A 17,114-nucleotide genomic window follows, 5' to 3' on the forward strand; every position below is an offset into this window, starting at 1 on the left:
TGATATATTCATGATAGTAATTTCACCACAATGAGACCCTATAAATGTTTTTACGACACACACACATACACACACACACACAAAACTACAAAAATGTTAAATACAATGAGATTTGAGTGCATGAGTTCATTTAATATAAATTATATAAACTAACCAACATCCAGTCAAACAAGCACAACTACAAGTGTTAATTGAAAAACATCTTATAATGTGATAATATTGCTGGTTATTATAAAATAGTGAGATATTATGATATTATTGCTTGTGTATTGGATCATCGTTTACTTGCAATTTATTTGGAACAAATTCACTTCATTACAGGAAACAATTTGATGTAGTTTAGGCGTTCTGCATCTTCCTCCTGCAGTCTTTATGGTGGAGTTTCAGACCAGACCAGACCTGAAAAACTATAATTATCAATCATAAACAAGTCTTTTCTCAAAATATAAGGGATGATTTTGGGGATTCTCATTAGCTACATCAGCAACAAATAAAATGAAATGATTAAATATTAACTCAAATGATGCCAGGCATTCATCTACTCCTTGGTGGATTTGCATCATTAATGCAAGATGTAAAATAGCAGGCAGATCTGTGTTTATCCCGTCACAGCAGAATGGAAATAAAGAGATAAGGTGTTTCTCCAACCCAAGGTTTCACGCTCCAAAGTGGACATAAATATAGTGTGAAAGTAATATATACAACTGTTCACTTTGAATAATGGAAATTCACAATCAAATCATAAACAGTTCAAATAATATACAAGATCGCAACTAGGATCATAGATGAACTTGGACTCTGGGCCTTTTAAAACCTGACCAAGTATTTGCTGCAAACAAGATTTTACAATATAGTAACAATAGGATCCTATGAAACTATTCACACCGGGCACAAATATTTGACATTTGACTTCTTTTAATGAAGAGCAGCTTTTGGAGAAACTTTTAAAAGTCTAGTTCAAACAAAGCAAATGTGCCAAGTTGTTAGACATGACCTTTGTATTATTGTTGGTTTAATAATTATAAAATCATCTTGGCATGTGTTCTGTCTTTATGAATTTGAATATGAATTTGAATTTGAGCAGGAGGTGAAAGCAGAATGTGTTTTCTCAGGTAGATGAGCAGATAACTGTCATTGACACTTCTGACTCTCAAATGTTTACGTGTCTTCATGATTTAGAGATAATCTCATATCAGGTAAGGCACTCTTGAAATAGTTCATATATCAGATGAGAATAAAGTGCTTTAGTGTCACTATTAATCTTGCAGTTGTTTAGTCTTTATTAACTGTTAGTGATTCATGTTTCAAGTAATTTATAGTCTACATGTTGAGCAGAGGAAATCCTGCAGATCATCTAATCTCTGATATTCATCATGATAATGAAGAATCAGCTTTTCAAACTGTATCATGTACTCACATGTGATTTATGTGTTAATTGGAGTAATTTGGTTTATATTATTTATATTGCAAGGGTTACAGACAGACATGAAGTCAAAATCAGATTGATAGATAGAACAGAAATCAGTATTCACGTAAAAACTAAATCACTTTGTTAACACTTGACAGTTTTCAGTCTGTGTTGAATATCTCTGCAGGAACTAACAGTCACACAGCTAGAATGAACTGCTCTCCTCGTCGCTGTCTTTAGTTTTGCTTAGGATTACGGTTGCAAAGGGGAAGAAAATTTCCGGGCAAATTTTCTGGAAACTTTCCATGGGAAGTTAAGTTGGGGAATTTTGGAAAGTTGGACACTTAATGAGAATTTACAGGAATTAAAGGAGGTTAATTAGCAGGTAATTTATACAAATTGTATCATAAACATTTTGTTTGGCCATATGCAAACTAATAAAAATTTTAAAAACATAATTTTTAACTAGTTTTGGGAATCTATTGAGGTAAATAGACTTCATACACTTTATGACATTGGGAGCAGTTGGATAAATGACTGAAGAAGTGAAATTAGTTGATAAAGGCAGAAAAAGCAGCAAGTTAGCCCCCCCTTTCAAAGCTCTTAAAAAATAAAATTAAATAAAAAATTGATATTTCCCTCAAACATTTGAACGGTAGTATATATAAATTTTTATTTTAAAGGGACTATATGTAGAATTCAGAAACCCTTGTTTTTAGTGACACCAGTGGCCATTAAATGAAATGCAGTCTGCAACTTATTACTCCTGCCCGCACACACTCCATAGTGACGCGAGCGAGCCTCTGCCAAAACAGTGACTGAACGTGATTCACCAACATCATGTCGGCTTTTATAGACAACCTAGGAAGTCAAGGAAGGTTTCGTTTTGCAAGCTGTTCACACATTGGGATTAAATAAGCGATTGACACATGACAATTCTTAAAGGGTTAGTTCACCCAAAAATTAAAATAATGTCATTTATTACTCACCCTCATGCCGTTCCACACCCGTAAGACCTTCGTTAATCTTAGGAAGACAAATTAAGATATTTTAGTTGAAATCCGATGGCTCTGTGAGGCCTCCATAGGGAGCAATGGCATTTCCTCTCTCAAGATCCATAAAGGTACTAAAAACATATTTAAATCAGTTCATGTGAGTACAGTGGTTCAATATTAATATTATAAAGTGATGAGAAAATTTTTGGAGTGCCAAAAAAAACAAAATAATGTCTTATTTAGTGACGGCCAATTTCAAAACACTGCTTCTTGAAGCATCGGAGCATAAATTAATCAGTGTATCGAATCATGATTCGGATCGCGTGTCAAACTGCCAACAGCTGAAATCACGTGACTCTGGCGCTCAGCAGATTCAATACAATGATTCATTTGTGATCCGATACTTCCTGAAGCATTGTTTTGAAATCGGCCGTCACTAAATAAGTTGTTATTTTGGTTTTTTTTTGGTTTTTTGGCACTCCAAAAATATTCTCATCGCTTTATAATATTAATATTATTAAAATCCCATTAAAATCACTGAAGCTATAAACCCCAGGAGCTTTTTTACCCTTTATAAGTACTGGGGCAGACCCCCCTATCAAAAAGTGTCTCCACAAGTTTTGGATATATAACTTACCTTTGCCTGGTGGATTTTCCCAGGCAAAATCCAGTGATATCGATACAAATCCACGCTTGAAAGTGACATCTGTGTTAGAATTTCAACGCTACACCATTGCCAACAGATAATAGACATAGCTTAATTGACATAGTGACTTATTCGCAAATGCCTAGTTGTAAACAGCTGGCAGACACAAATGATAGTTGAAATATCAGTGAAATGATGAGCAGGTCGGTATTAATCAATCTCCTCCACCATCAGCCAAAGATGAGTAATATTGTACTGAAGGGACAGAGGTATTTCACTGGGACTCGTGACCTCGTGACAAAGAGTCTAGCGACTGTCCTGCAATGAGCACAAACACAAAACTCTCCAGTCTATCTTTCTTTTCACAAACAAAATTAAGACAGAGTGACTTAATGCTGCCACCTTGTGTCTCTAAATGATTATGACTCTTCTCATTTATAACTGGTGCAACATGTACTGTAACTCACAATACAGTGGAATTTTTTATGTGTTTGCTACAAAAAAGGAAAAAAAAGTCATGCATCAGTATCTTGGGTAATTTGTTTGTTTTTTCCCCTCTAGACTGTAAAGGAAACTCCTCCTCTGAAATATATATTTTTTATAAAGAGAAATTCACCTGAATGACCAAACTGACTATGGCTCCCTCTCTTCATAAAGGTGAGTAAATTATAAAAGTGCTTCTCATTGCTGCAAAAACATTTATGACATGAACTGCAGTCAGATGATGAATGTAGCTTTCTCAAACTCAAAACTGCAATTCAATCAAATGCATTTTCATTAGTTTTAATTGTTCTTTTTCTTCATATTTCATGACAGGTTTTATAAGAGCACAGACTGTTATCTCTGTTATGCTGTGTAAGTCACTAAGCAGTGTTTTTGCTCATGTTTTATTATTATTATTATTATTGTGAAAATAACACATAAGCAGGCCCTCATGTTTGTTTAATAAATATTGTATTATGTAAGTCCAATCTTATTAAAACAGTTCATCATGTTTCTCCTCCTCAAACTCAACACAGAAGATGTTAAATAAGACTTGATGTTTTTACATTGATCTAATGATTCTGGTGTTTGATGATCTTTGATCAGCCGCTCAAACTGAATCACTCTTAATGTGACACACTTCTTTCATTCAGATGCTTGAGCTGTGGCATTAATGTGTTGAACGGCCAAGAGTTTAGAGTTAACCTAGAATTTACTGTTTCAAATATGGCATCTTTTGTAATTTGTTGATTCATTTGTATTCATTGTAATTTTTTCAGATGTTTTGGCCTGTATTACTGTCACACAAAAGACAACAGCAGTTGGTAAAGTATAGTGCTGTGCTGTTTTGACTGTAAATGAACAGATCTTTGTGTATTGAGCTTTTGTACAAATGTCCAGTTTTTCTCAGCTCATGTCTGCAGACAATGTAGAAATTAATTTGGACCTCTATTAAGGAAAATCGTTGTGTTGGGAAATCATTGCATTTCTGGTGATTAATAATATTTTGAAGGAAACTGTATGTGAACCGCTGCTATTAATCTTCACTTGTACTGTAAACTCAAGTTTGTCAGTTCTGCTTCCCCTTTATGGAGTAATTCTGTAATGGGAAATAAAAAATGATAGAAATAAACAGAAATAACTAAAGCTGCACTTCTGGATAGATTTTATAACAACTTATTACAATAACATTTTATTTACAATAATGTGTAATGATTTCTTAAAATATTTTACAGCTAATCTCTCTGACCCCTGCTACAACTACACTGTGCTGAACAATCCATGGAGATCCATCAATAATACTTATGATTCAGTCAGGAGGTGTGACCAATCTGTCTCCTGGAGCGGCTGGTATCGTCTCTTCATTAATGGCACGAGCGCTCATATCCCAGACACGTGTGTTGCCAAGTTTAGCTGTGGCACTAATATCCCATTGTGGATACCTGATGGACACCCAACAGTTGAGGATGGAGTCGTCACTCGAGATGTCTGTGGTCACTGGGGCAATTACTGCTGCTTATTCGGGTCTTTTCCCATTAAAGTCAAAGCCTGTCCAGGCAATTATTATGTCTATGAGCTGGTTAGTCCAACTGGCTGCTATCTTGCATACTGTGCAGGTAATAATATTCAGCTCTTTTTACACATTCATGATATTTGTGTTTCTGTTCATTAATCACGATTCATTAAAACTTTCAGACACTGGCAGCATTAACACTACAGCTGTCACACCAGCGCCCATCTCTACAGGTAATGTAACACAATGTGTCTCTGTTTATTTTCTGGTCTGATGAATGTGATGATCTGAACCATTGAATAGTGTGTGAGAGTATTTTCTTGTGTCAGTAGGTGAAGATGTTAGAAATATAGTTAAAGCTTGTGCAGTTTTACATTCAGAAATACATTTGACATATAGATGTACATGTGATCTGATATGGTATTGCATGTGTATAAACATAATTGAACATATATTTACTAATGCAGTATATACACAGAGATTGAAAGTAAAGTGATTCCCTCAGTTCAATTGAGTAAAGGGAAAACTGACAACTTAATTTAATTGAGTTGACCTAATGTGGTCTTTTCATTGAATTAACTTAAATATTTAAGTACAGATAACTTAAAAGGCAAATAGAGGCTGCGGTCTTTAGCCTTCTTATTAGAGCACCCGCCTCCCACGCCAGAGACCATGGTTCAAAAACCACTCGGTTCGGGCAGAACCAGTTACACATAACCGATGTTCCTCACATATCTAGGCAGATTGATATTTAAAAGTTTATATTTCTTCTCACTAACATTTGAATACTAAAACTGAATAAAATGACACCAAAAAAAAAAGGAACTAGCTAGGCTAGTGAAAAGTCGATAGATAATGCCATCAGTTCATACTGCTGTTAACACTTCTCTGACAAGTGGATAATATGAGACCTGCTTTCATATTTGTCCATGTGACATTCAGCATAAAGCCCATTACTACATGGTGTGAACCAGGGGCGGACTGGGACAAATATTCAGCCCTGGCACTGTAGCCACACCAGCCCACATTACCACACCCACAGACACGCGCATTCCCAGGTGAAAAAAGTACACTTCCATAATGTACTTAAAGTGCTCTATTTTCACACACTAATTTTATACTTTAATATACTAAAAATTCTTCTTTAGTACTTCTTAAGATAATTGTAACACAGTTCGTATATACGGGAAGAAGGAGGCGGGAACCGGCAAACATTCAACAAAACTTTAATAAAAAAATAAACATATACAAAACGAAAGTAACGCACACAAACATAATAAAACATAAAATAATATCCAGGCCTGGTCCTCTCTCGTCCTTCACTGTCGTCGCTCCTCCTTTTATGCTCCCGGAGCTCCTCCGTGAGAGACTCAAGGCCGGTGCGCCTCCCAGGTGTAGCTCGTTAACTCTCGCGCCACCGGCCTCGCGCCGTTCCCTCACGGCTCTCGCCCGCCCTGGTCGCCACAATAATGTGTACTCAACTGTGCTATTTTGAGACACCATTTTGTTACCACTTGTAGTACACTTGAACCCACAACACTACAAACACAGAGATAGTATAAAAAAGTTAAAAGCACATTTTTGTTCTAATTAATGGTGCCTCAAAATAGCACAGTTGAATTCACTTAGATATTCTTAAGATTATCTTAAGAAGTACTAAAGAAGAATTTTATTAAAAAATACCATGGAAGTACAAAATTAAGAACAATCTATTAAGTACAAAATTAGTTTGCGAAAATAGAGCACTTTAAGTACATTATGGAAGTGTACTTTTTTTCACCTGGGTTGCTATATACGTTTTTGACGTGTTTTTGACTATATTGCAAGTAGCGCACAGCAGTGTTTACCCTAAATCCACCATATCTGCTGATATTTCAGTCATGTAATTCAGTAACAGGCTAGCTAACACTTGTAACCAATTATCACGAAGCAATGACATTTTAAAAATATACGCCGGTTTGTATGCTACGCTTACAACTGTTTAATAAAAAAAAAAAAAAAAAAAAACACTGGAGCAAAGTAGCGTGAACTGCATGAAAATGACACTTGGGTAAATTTGGTTTTATATTCGCACATTCGGACATCCGTATTCAATAGCCTTGTTAATCACACTACATTGGACATTCAGTGGTCATTCACAAGTAATGCCATTAAAACAATACTTGCCTATTTTGATCGACTGTGAAAAATGTTGTAAGTTGACAATCGTTGGTTGTCAATATCATGTCGCTGCTTAAAATTCGCAAACATTAATTTATTGCACATTTATTGGAAAGTCTGAATTTATCAGAAGTCTGAATGTGCGAATATAAAACCAACTTTACCCAAGTGAAAATGACTTGAGCTAGCTGTATTTTATGTTTTTTCTTACCTCTACAGCACTGTCCTCCACTGCAGAAGCCGAATTTAAACCCTTTGAAAAGAGTTCGGTTATTTTAAGCATTTGGCAGCGTCGAACTTAAGAGCATTTTTTTTGCTTTCTCGATCCTTTTCTGCACCGCCTTTCCTTTTTTGTTCTAACTTTTACTGACAATTTGCTCATGCTGCGCTCTCTCTCTGGTGACGTGCTTGATTTTGAGTGAGTTTGATTGACAGGCGATTTAACCAATCATAACACCGTATCCACATTTATGTCCGACAAAGCAGTTAGATTAACGTTGTGGACTTGAATTTGAAAAAAGTGTAGTGTCACGGGCCGCTTGAACTGACTGAGGTGCTACAGCAATCTGTCAAGACACATTAAACAGCCACATTAAACAGCCACAAAATTTATTGTTTAAATTTCTCTTGTCTGTCGACGCATTGTCAGTGTCCTCTTTGCTCCAATGTATTTTTCACTCTGACAGAGCTGATGTGTGGCGTGAGAGCGCCATGGCTTGTCGGATATACATAGCAACAGTAACTAAAGGGGGCGGGGAGGTCGGCCCATCTCTTAACATTTATTATTATTAATTGCTGCTATTAAATAACTGCTATTTCTGTAGTTTTGCTTACTTTTGGAATTGAAATGTTATATGAGAAGAAAATGATAAACTCAAATGACTGTTGATTGAATGAATGTTACAAATCAACGTTCGTAGAATGTTGAATTTTAAATCAAAATTGACCCTTTGCAAAGACCCGCCCCCTTAGTTACTGTTGCTTTGTCAAACGCGGAAAAACATAAATACATACCATTTTTGAAGTTTAAGTCCACCGAGGTTAATCTTCTAACTGCTGACTGCTTTGTCTAACAAAATGGTGGATTCGGCGTTATGATTGGTTAGATCGCTTGTCAAACTCCCGGTCAAGGGTCAATTAACTCCCTCGGGTTGGTGGTCACGCCGGCGTGATCACCGCGTTTTTTTTCTAACCAGTGTGAAAGAGACTCAAAATACTCCGTCAATGTTGCACATACAATTAAGAGCTATACACCATTTTAATCTGTGGAATATCTTCTTTTATTTGTGTACACTCAGAGTAACAACAAAATGTTGTGCTTTTTGTAAAATAAAGAAAACTAACATGATGCGTGATCTCTCGTCTGAAATGTCAGGTTTTAAATCGTGTAAGTCAAATCGAAAACAAACCTTCTGTGTTTATGTAATCTGAAGGAAAAGAGAGCCATGTCAGAAGTCTGTGATTCAGCTCATTATCTGCTAATGCGGCCACGCCCACGGAGCCAGCGCTATTCAGACGCAAATTCAGTCAATACATGCATTCATCGTCTCAATCGTGTATTTATTGTCTTGAAAAGTGTTTTGAATAGCCATAGTTAGCGATCTCTGGCCTCTGTTAGTTCAGTTATTTAATGTCATGATTGTTACCATTAGTACCAGTATTTGCATTAGTTTATATCCAGCTGGTCGCTTTTATCGATTCGTTATGCAGCAAAGTTGCATAATTAAAACTAGTGTCATGAGAAAGCAAACTGTATCGTTATGCAGGAGACATATATAAACAAATCAGAAATGCATTTGATTTCAGTTCTCTTTTATCATCACTGTTATACAATACAAATAAGTCGATAAGTGTAGCACCGCACCACATTGTTACATGACTGCATACATGACTGCATACATGACTGTTCTTGCACATTTTAAAACAAAATCATTGGTAAAAAATAGAAAAAAAACATTGGTAAGAATAGAAAAAAAATCATTGGTAAGAATAGAAAATAATAATGGTCCCAAACAACTTCCTTGAGACACACCAAACTGCAGCTCTTTCACCTCTGAACAATTTCCATTATGAAATACACATTGTCCACTATTAGACAGATCACTTTTAAACCAATGTACAGTATGAGGAGTAAATTTGTAACATTGCAATTTGTTCAGCAGTAATTTATGATCCAGTACATCAAAAGCTGAGTTAAAATCTAACAATACTGTTCCTACTAAGTTATTGTCATCAATCTATGATAAGGAATCATCCGTCATTTCTGTTAATGCAGTTCCTGTTGAATGTCCCTCTCGATGTGCATGCTGAAAATCATGGAGTAAATTATTCTCTTTAAAGAAGAATTGAATCTGCTCACAAACTATCATTTCCAATACTTTGCTAAGGACTGATAACAAACTTATTGGTCGACTTTTGGCACCATTAAAACCCAGTGGTTCATTTTTCTGTAGAGGAATAACCTTTGCTTCTTTCCAAGCTAAAGGAAAAATTTGTTTTCAATACTTATATTAAAAATGTGGTAAAACGGTTTGGCTAAACAGCTGTCTTATAATTTCATAAGGCAACCGTCCAAGTTATTTATCCCCGCTTGTTTATTTGTTTATAGTTGACAATTTTTGTTCCACTTGTTTTATATTTACCTTGTTCAATTCACAACACAGGGATGGCTTATCACTTTTCTTCACACAACATTTCTTCTCTTAGTTTATCAACCTTATTGATAAAAAATTCATTAAAATAATTTGCAATTTCATATGATTTAGTTAAAAATGAATATAGTCTAGATCACCAGTGACAGACAACAATGAAAAATACAGCTACAGCAAATATATAATTGTGTAAAAGTATAAATATATAAAAGTATATGATCCAACCTTTGACCTTTTAAATGACCTAATTATTAATAGTGCTTATTTTTACAGTTTTTAAGTGATTAAATCAATAACATTTGATGTTACAAAACATTGTTTTAAAGTAAACAGAATAGTTTAAACTACTGAAATAGGCATTTTATTTGTTTGTCTTTTATTGTACACTTTTTCATTTCATACATTTTTTATTTGCACATTTGTGAATCGACTTTAATTTAAAAAATCATAACTGCTTATTTTCTAAAACAGAGGTTGAAGTCTTCATGGTTGGACCAAATGTCACCTTAGATAAAATCCCTCGACTTGAAACGACAAATTCTTCTGTGGACATTGATCTCATTGGGATCGCCAAGAACAACAATGAAACAAGTATGTGAGATGTTTTAATAAACATATTTTAGAAAATACATCACTAAACACCATTTACCAGAGGTTTTTCATTGTGTTGAATACAAGTTTCTTCTGTTTCTGTCACACAGGATCAGCTGCTGTGGCTTTCATGAGCTACAACACAATGGAGAATCTACTGAAGCCCGACTTCTTCAACACATCAAATGACACGATTAAAACCATGATGTCCACTGTGATCTCAGCTACTCTTCCCAAAACCACCAACACTAAACTCACCAAACCAGTCAACTTCACCCTCAAACACATCAGAGTGAGAGACTGAAATGTGTTTCTGTCCAACCTGAGAACTGATGAACATCTGAAAACATCTAATATTCAGTCTTGTAATATTTTCTTCATGTTCTTTCTTCTTTCTGCAGGAGTTCGACCCCAACGGTTCTCTGTCCTGTGTGTACTGGAATATCAGCGAGTGGATTGTAGATGGTTGTTCTGTTTTAGAGACCAACAGCAGCTACACTGTGTGTTCCTGTGTTCATCTGTCGACATTCGCTCTCATCATGCAAACCAGCAGACCACCAGAGGTACGAGAACATGTCAGACAGGTGAGATTTACATCATGATGGAATGGTGTGTCTCAGGCCTGGTACCAGAAGATTGGTGGAATAGTCTTCCAACAGACTACTTGATTAGTAAGGGTTTGTGATGCTTTTTTTTCTTCAATTTTGAGCAAAGATTTTAAGTGGATAAATTTAAAGAATTGACTTTTTAATGTGCTTTGGTATGCTGATATAGCCTGCAGTTAGCTCTGTAAACACTCAGAGATGTTTCAAGACAAGTTCAAGACAATTACAGACAAACTTCAGTTCATCAGATGTGAGATAACCATGTTGTAATCCATTGCGAGGACAGATTGTTTTGTGCAGCATTGTGGCTGATATATTTTAATCAACTAAATATACTGTATGTTGGTTATGTCTATTCAGAATGACTTATGAGTAGCAACCTTTTTATTTTGGGTATGTCATTTATGCTCCACTTGCCAAAATGGGGGCGTCTAGTAAAGGGCCCGATATACTCACGGCAAAGTTCTTTTTCATTCTTCGTTTAGGGCTAGAAGAAAAGTTCAAAATACATGAGCAGTGATGTACTGTTATTGAACATCTGACATTTGAAAATCTGATCATAACAACATGGGTATGTTAGCACAAGCTCTGCAAATTAGTACTCCAGTAAAGTCATGTCACGTTTATATATATAGCATTTTATTCAATAGATTGCTTAAAAGCAAGCAGCTTTACAGTATTAAACATGAAAAACAGTGTCACCTCCTATGACATTATTGTCACGGACCAATGGTAGTATGAAAGTGTTTTGCAGCTGGAATTAACTTTTCCTAAGAGTTTGCTTTTGCAAGACATTTCGGACTCCCAAAGAGAACCCAAAAAAACCTTTGTTTTGGCCTGATTTTGTTTGAAATGACATCACTTTCATTTGAAGTATAACAGGGCCTTAAGGGGTTTCTTTGAAATCAAGGTACCAATTTTCTGGTGGAGATTCACTTATCCCTAATAATATTTGCAAAAGCTACAAACACTGAGGTGATAAAAACAGTTGGAATTTGTCTCGCGTGTTCTTGTTTTAATGTTTTCCTCAGAGCGACTCAAAGCTGGAGCTGTTGAATTTGGTGTGTGTGATCGTGGGGCTGGTGTTCTTCAGTTTGGCCCTGTTGACCTTTGCCCTTTGTCAGTGGAGTCCTGGAGTGAATAATGTGGCTCGAATCAACATCTGCATGAGTCTTCTGCTGGCTCACCTTCTGTTCCTGCTCACACAACAGTTCCTGAGCCTCATACGCCCTCATCAGGTGAGAATGATGAAGGAGCCCTACAGCTCAGCACAGCCTCACTGAGAACCATCATAACCGTCTCTCTTGGTCTCCAGGTGTTGTGTGCCGTGATATCAGGTGTGCTGCACTTCCTCTTTCTCTCCGGCTTTGTGTGGATGTTCATTGAAGCTGTGCTGCTCTTCATCTGTGTGAAGAACCTATCACAGATCAGCTCCAAAAAGAGGGAGGTGCTTAGCAGTGGATTCCTGTGTGTGATTGGATATACGGTTGCTCTGGTTGTGGTGGGCGTGTCTGCTGTGTTGGTTCCTGAAGGTTATGGCAGCAAAGAGTGAGTTTAGTTTGAGTGGCTCACTGATCAACACCTTCATCCACACAATAAATTCCCAGTGTTAAATTAACACCGCTAACTGTTCTTATGGGAACCATCAGCGGGGTGTTAAAAGAAACAGTGTTAGAGTTAATTAGATACTTAGTTATTAATTGAGTGATCATTGTTCGATTATTGAAGACACCTGATGATAATGAGCAGAATCACTGAAGGAAAGAGAAACACAAGAACTACAATTGACTGACTTCAGCCACAACCTCAGATGAAATCAACTGATAAGACATTAAATCTCTCTTATTACAAACCAGACTGACTTTATTTCTGTAATTTGTCTACAGTTATCTTTGAGAACTAACAGAGATTTAGGTTTCAGTGTATTATTGAAAATGTTTTATTGAAAAACCATTATTGTGATCAGTGTTTCATTTAGTTGGGTAGTTTGACTCTGCTTTTTATGTTCATTTGTGGTTTTTGTAACATTGTTTACCAAAACACATAATCTGTAGCAGAAGAAACCATAAACAAAGATTTTCAAGTGATCTATCTTTCATCATAAAAAATGGTTAACTATGGTTAGTAGTTTACCATTTTTAGTAGCACACAAAGATCAAGAATCAGCATTTGAATCTCAACGATGGTGACACTTAATGTTGCAATGCATAATGCAATCATATGCTGATTCGTGTCTGCATCTAAATGACACACCGATCACCGTAATGGTGACAAAACATTTTCAATAAAACATCAACATCTAGAACCGTAGATGAATTGTAGAAATGAAGTCAGTCTGGTTTGTAATAAGAGGTTTGTAATCATTTTCAGTTGATTTCATCTAAGGCTGTGGCTGAAGTCAGTTGTAGTATTTCTCTTTCCTTCAGTGATTCTGCTCGTTATCATCTGGTGTCTTCAATAATTGAACAATCATCATTCAAATAATTCACTTAAGTATCCAATCAACTCTAAAACTGCTTCAGTCTTACTTTTAACACTCTGCTGGTGGTTCCCATATGAACACAGAGCAGTGTTAATTTAACACTGGGGAATTTACTGTGCATGTTTGTTCATTCATATTTTTTTTGTCTGTATCTTCCTCCAAACAGCTGCTGGATTAAAATGGATAAAGGATTTATCTGGGGTTTTCTGGGACCTGTTTGTGTCATACTAGCAGTAAACAAATTTTTCATCATGACTTTTTTTATTAAAAGGAAAACAGTGATTAATGATTAATTACTGTTTTTTTTTCTTACTCTGCAGTTAAACATGATTCTCTTCATCTGCATCACCATCAGTCTGAACTCAACTCTCAAAAATCTGAACGCTGAAGTTTCACAGATGAAACAAACCAAGTAACAAACAATCTACTTTAAAACAACATATAGTCAATAAAGACTTTCAATTTATGTATTTCTGTTTCTCTGCAGGATTATGACATTTAAAACACTGGCTCAGTTTGTGGTTCTTGGTTGCTCCTGGATTCTGGGTTTCTTCACTAATGGCAGTAAGGAGCTGGAGATCCTCTTCCTGATCTTGAACTCCCAGCAGGGAACCTTCATCTTCCTCGTCTATTGTGTCCTTAATATTGAGGTCAGACATCACTCAATTTACCACCATATGTGTTTAAGTGTTTTACTTTTAAAACTATATTTTACACTAAATTATGGCTAATTGTCCAAGTTATCTCCATGAATGAACGTTAGAAATGTGTGTGTGTGTGTGTGTGTGTGTGTGTGTTCTTGTTTATATTACATCGTGGGGACCAAATGGCCCCACAATGTAATAAAAACCTGAGATCACCTACATTGTGGGGTCCAGCCAGCGGTCCCCACGAGGGAAATGGATTAATAAACATACTAAAAGATGTTTTTTTGAAAATGTAAAAATGCAGAATGTTTCCTGTGATGGTTAGGTTTAGGGATAGGGGTAGGGTAGGGGGATAGGAAGTACGGTTTGTACAGTATAAAAACCATTACGCCTATGGAGAGACCCCACTAAGATAGGTGCGCCTGTCTGTGTGTGTGTGTGTGTGTGTGTGTGTGTGTGTGTGTGTGTGTGTGTGTGTGTGTGTGTGTGTGTGTGTGTGTGTGTGTGTGTGTGTGTGTGCTTTTGTTTATATTACATTGTGGGGACCAAATGTCCCCATGATGTAATATAAACCTGAGTTCACCTACATCGTGGGGACCAGCCAGCGGTCCCCACAATGTAAATGGGTTTATAAATCATATAGAATGAGTTTTTGTGAAAAAGTAAAAGTTTGCACAGTTTCCTGTGAGGGTTAGGTTTAGGGGTAGGGGCAGGGTAGGGGGATAGAATGTACAGTTTGTTCAGTGTAAAATGCATTGAAGTCTATGGAAAGTCCCCACAATTCACAAAAACAAACATGTGTGTGTGTGTGTGTGTGTGTGTGTGTGTGTGTGTTTTTATGTGGATTTTACATAAATGGTTGTTATTTTGGGGAAAAAATTAAAAAGATTTATTTATTTATATAAATTTAAAACATGCCATACGTGATGATCACATTAGTGATGAACACCTGCTGTTTACAAGCAGAATCACTGAAAGAAAAAAGAGAAACAAGAACAGAAAAAATAAGAGACCAGCTGAGGCTGACTTCCAGCCATTACACATTATCACACTTTTTTTTTTACACATTGTAGCACCTTTAATACTAACAAGTTTGACTTTATTTCTGTCATGCGTCTACAGAAATGCTTATTTAGAATTAACAGAGGTTCAGATGCTGATGTTTTATTGAATGCTTAGTTTGAAGTCAATGTTATGGTGATTAGTGTTTGCTTTAGTTGGGCTCTTGACCCTAGTTTTTTTACTTTAATGTTTAATGCAATTTTGAGTTTATAAAGCACTTTTGTGGTGGCAAAAGAAACTATGAATAAGTCATGATTGTTGCTTTAAGTGATTCAGGTTACTACATAATCATATCTTATTCAGAGGCTAGAGCTCTTATTTTATGCTTGGTGTGTATTTCAAAATTGCTGAAAACTACATCTACATCATGATTCTACAGACTGAGATCCAGCAGCAGTACACTGTGCACAGAAACTAATAATAATAATAATAATAACTTTACATATAACTTTACAGTAATACATATTTTATATACATATTTTACATATGGAAGGGGGAATCTCCTCAACCACCACCAATGTGCAGCATCCACCTGGATGATGCGACGGCAGCCATATTACGCCAGAACGTCCACCACACACCAGCTTATTGGTGGAGAAGAGAGAGTGATGAAGCCAATCAGTGTATGGGGATGATTAGGAGGCCATGATGGACAGAGGCCAATAGGCAAATTTGGCCAGGATGTTGGGGTTACACCCTTACACTTTTCGAAGGACATCCTGGGATGGTTAATGACTACAGAGAGTCAGGACCTCGGCTTAATGTCTCATCCGAAGGGCGGTGCTTTTTTGACAGTATAGTGTCCCCATCACTATACTGGGGTGTTAGGACCAACAAAGACCACAGGGTGAGCACCCCCTGCTGGCCTCACTAACACCTCTTCCAGCAGCAACCTAGTTTTTTCCAGGTCTCCCTTCCAGGTACTAACCAGGCTCAGCCCTGCTTAGTGTCAGTGGACAACCAGTCTTGGCCTACAGGGTGATATGGCTATATCACCTACTGCATTATTTAGACAAGTCGCGATAAAACAGCAACAAAATAAATCAAATATAAGAATTAATAAAAGAATAATGCTGTTTCTGAAGTCAGTTGTAGTTCTTGTGTTTCTGCTTGTTTCTGAACGTTGTTATGTCCTGTTTATTATGAAGAAATTCTACTATGGTTGATGAGTTTCAGTGGTTAAACTGATATTATGAAATCACTGCTCTCATCTCATTCTTGTTCAGGTCAGACAGCAGTACCAGAAGTTCTTCAGATGTCTTTGCTGTGGACTCAAACCCAACAACATCAAAAGTGTCCAGAAAAAATGTTGGGGACTACAGCATCCATATGCAGGAAATGAATGAAGCACCATATTCATACAGTAAATTACCACTACTACAGAATCAACGCTTTCAGATATTAACACCAGTCTCAGCTTCTGACTTTAAATTAGTAATTAGCCTTACTGGTCTAATATTATAGCTATTATTTTTTATGTAAATCTTTTAACTTTCTTTACTATTAGTTTTTTTGGTGGAGGGTTTGTTGCCTCATTCTTTTAGATCTGTGTGTGATTTATTTTACTCTAGACCCATAAAGTGATTTGTGTTTCCTTTAGTTCACCATAGACCTTTAAGAATAATGATCAAGACAATAAATTATTGTAATGTTTTGCTTAATATTAATCAGTAAATAATGTATTCCCTGGAACATTCTCATAACTTTGACTAATGTTCTGACAAGGTTCTCTCAAAGTTATGAACAAACATTCTTCCGGTAACATTAATAGAGTGTTTGTTCAACATTATCTGGTCTTTAATAATGTTCTCAAAAGGTTAGCATTAAAAAAAAAACATTAATTTATACAATGTTTGTAGAAGGTTTTTTGA

General features: G+C 36.2%; 1 protein-coding gene across 1 annotated transcript; it reads left to right on the forward strand.

Annotated features, from left to right (window-relative positions):
• Positions 1-3,684: 3,684 nt before the first annotated feature.
• On the forward strand, positions 3,685-16,589 carry LOC137032403 (adhesion G protein-coupled receptor E3-like). The gene is made up of 12 exons (XM_067404159.1): positions 3,685-3,706; positions 4,768-5,148; positions 5,228-5,278; positions 10,328-10,447; positions 10,564-10,739; positions 10,849-11,010; positions 12,084-12,290; positions 12,368-12,600; positions 13,701-13,767; positions 13,855-13,946; positions 14,022-14,184; positions 16,470-16,589. Exons 1-12 carry the CDS (start codon positions 3,685-3,687, stop codon positions 16,587-16,589), a joined length of 1,794 nt encoding a protein of 597 aa, XP_067260260.1.
• The last annotated feature ends 525 nt before the right edge of the window (positions 16,590-17,114 follow it).

This window comes from Chanodichthys erythropterus, chromosome 12, assembly GCF_024489055.1.
Source record: "Chanodichthys erythropterus isolate Z2021 chromosome 12, ASM2448905v1, whole genome shotgun sequence".
Taxonomy (NCBI): Eukaryota; Metazoa; Chordata; class Actinopteri; order Cypriniformes; family Xenocyprididae; genus Chanodichthys; species Chanodichthys erythropterus.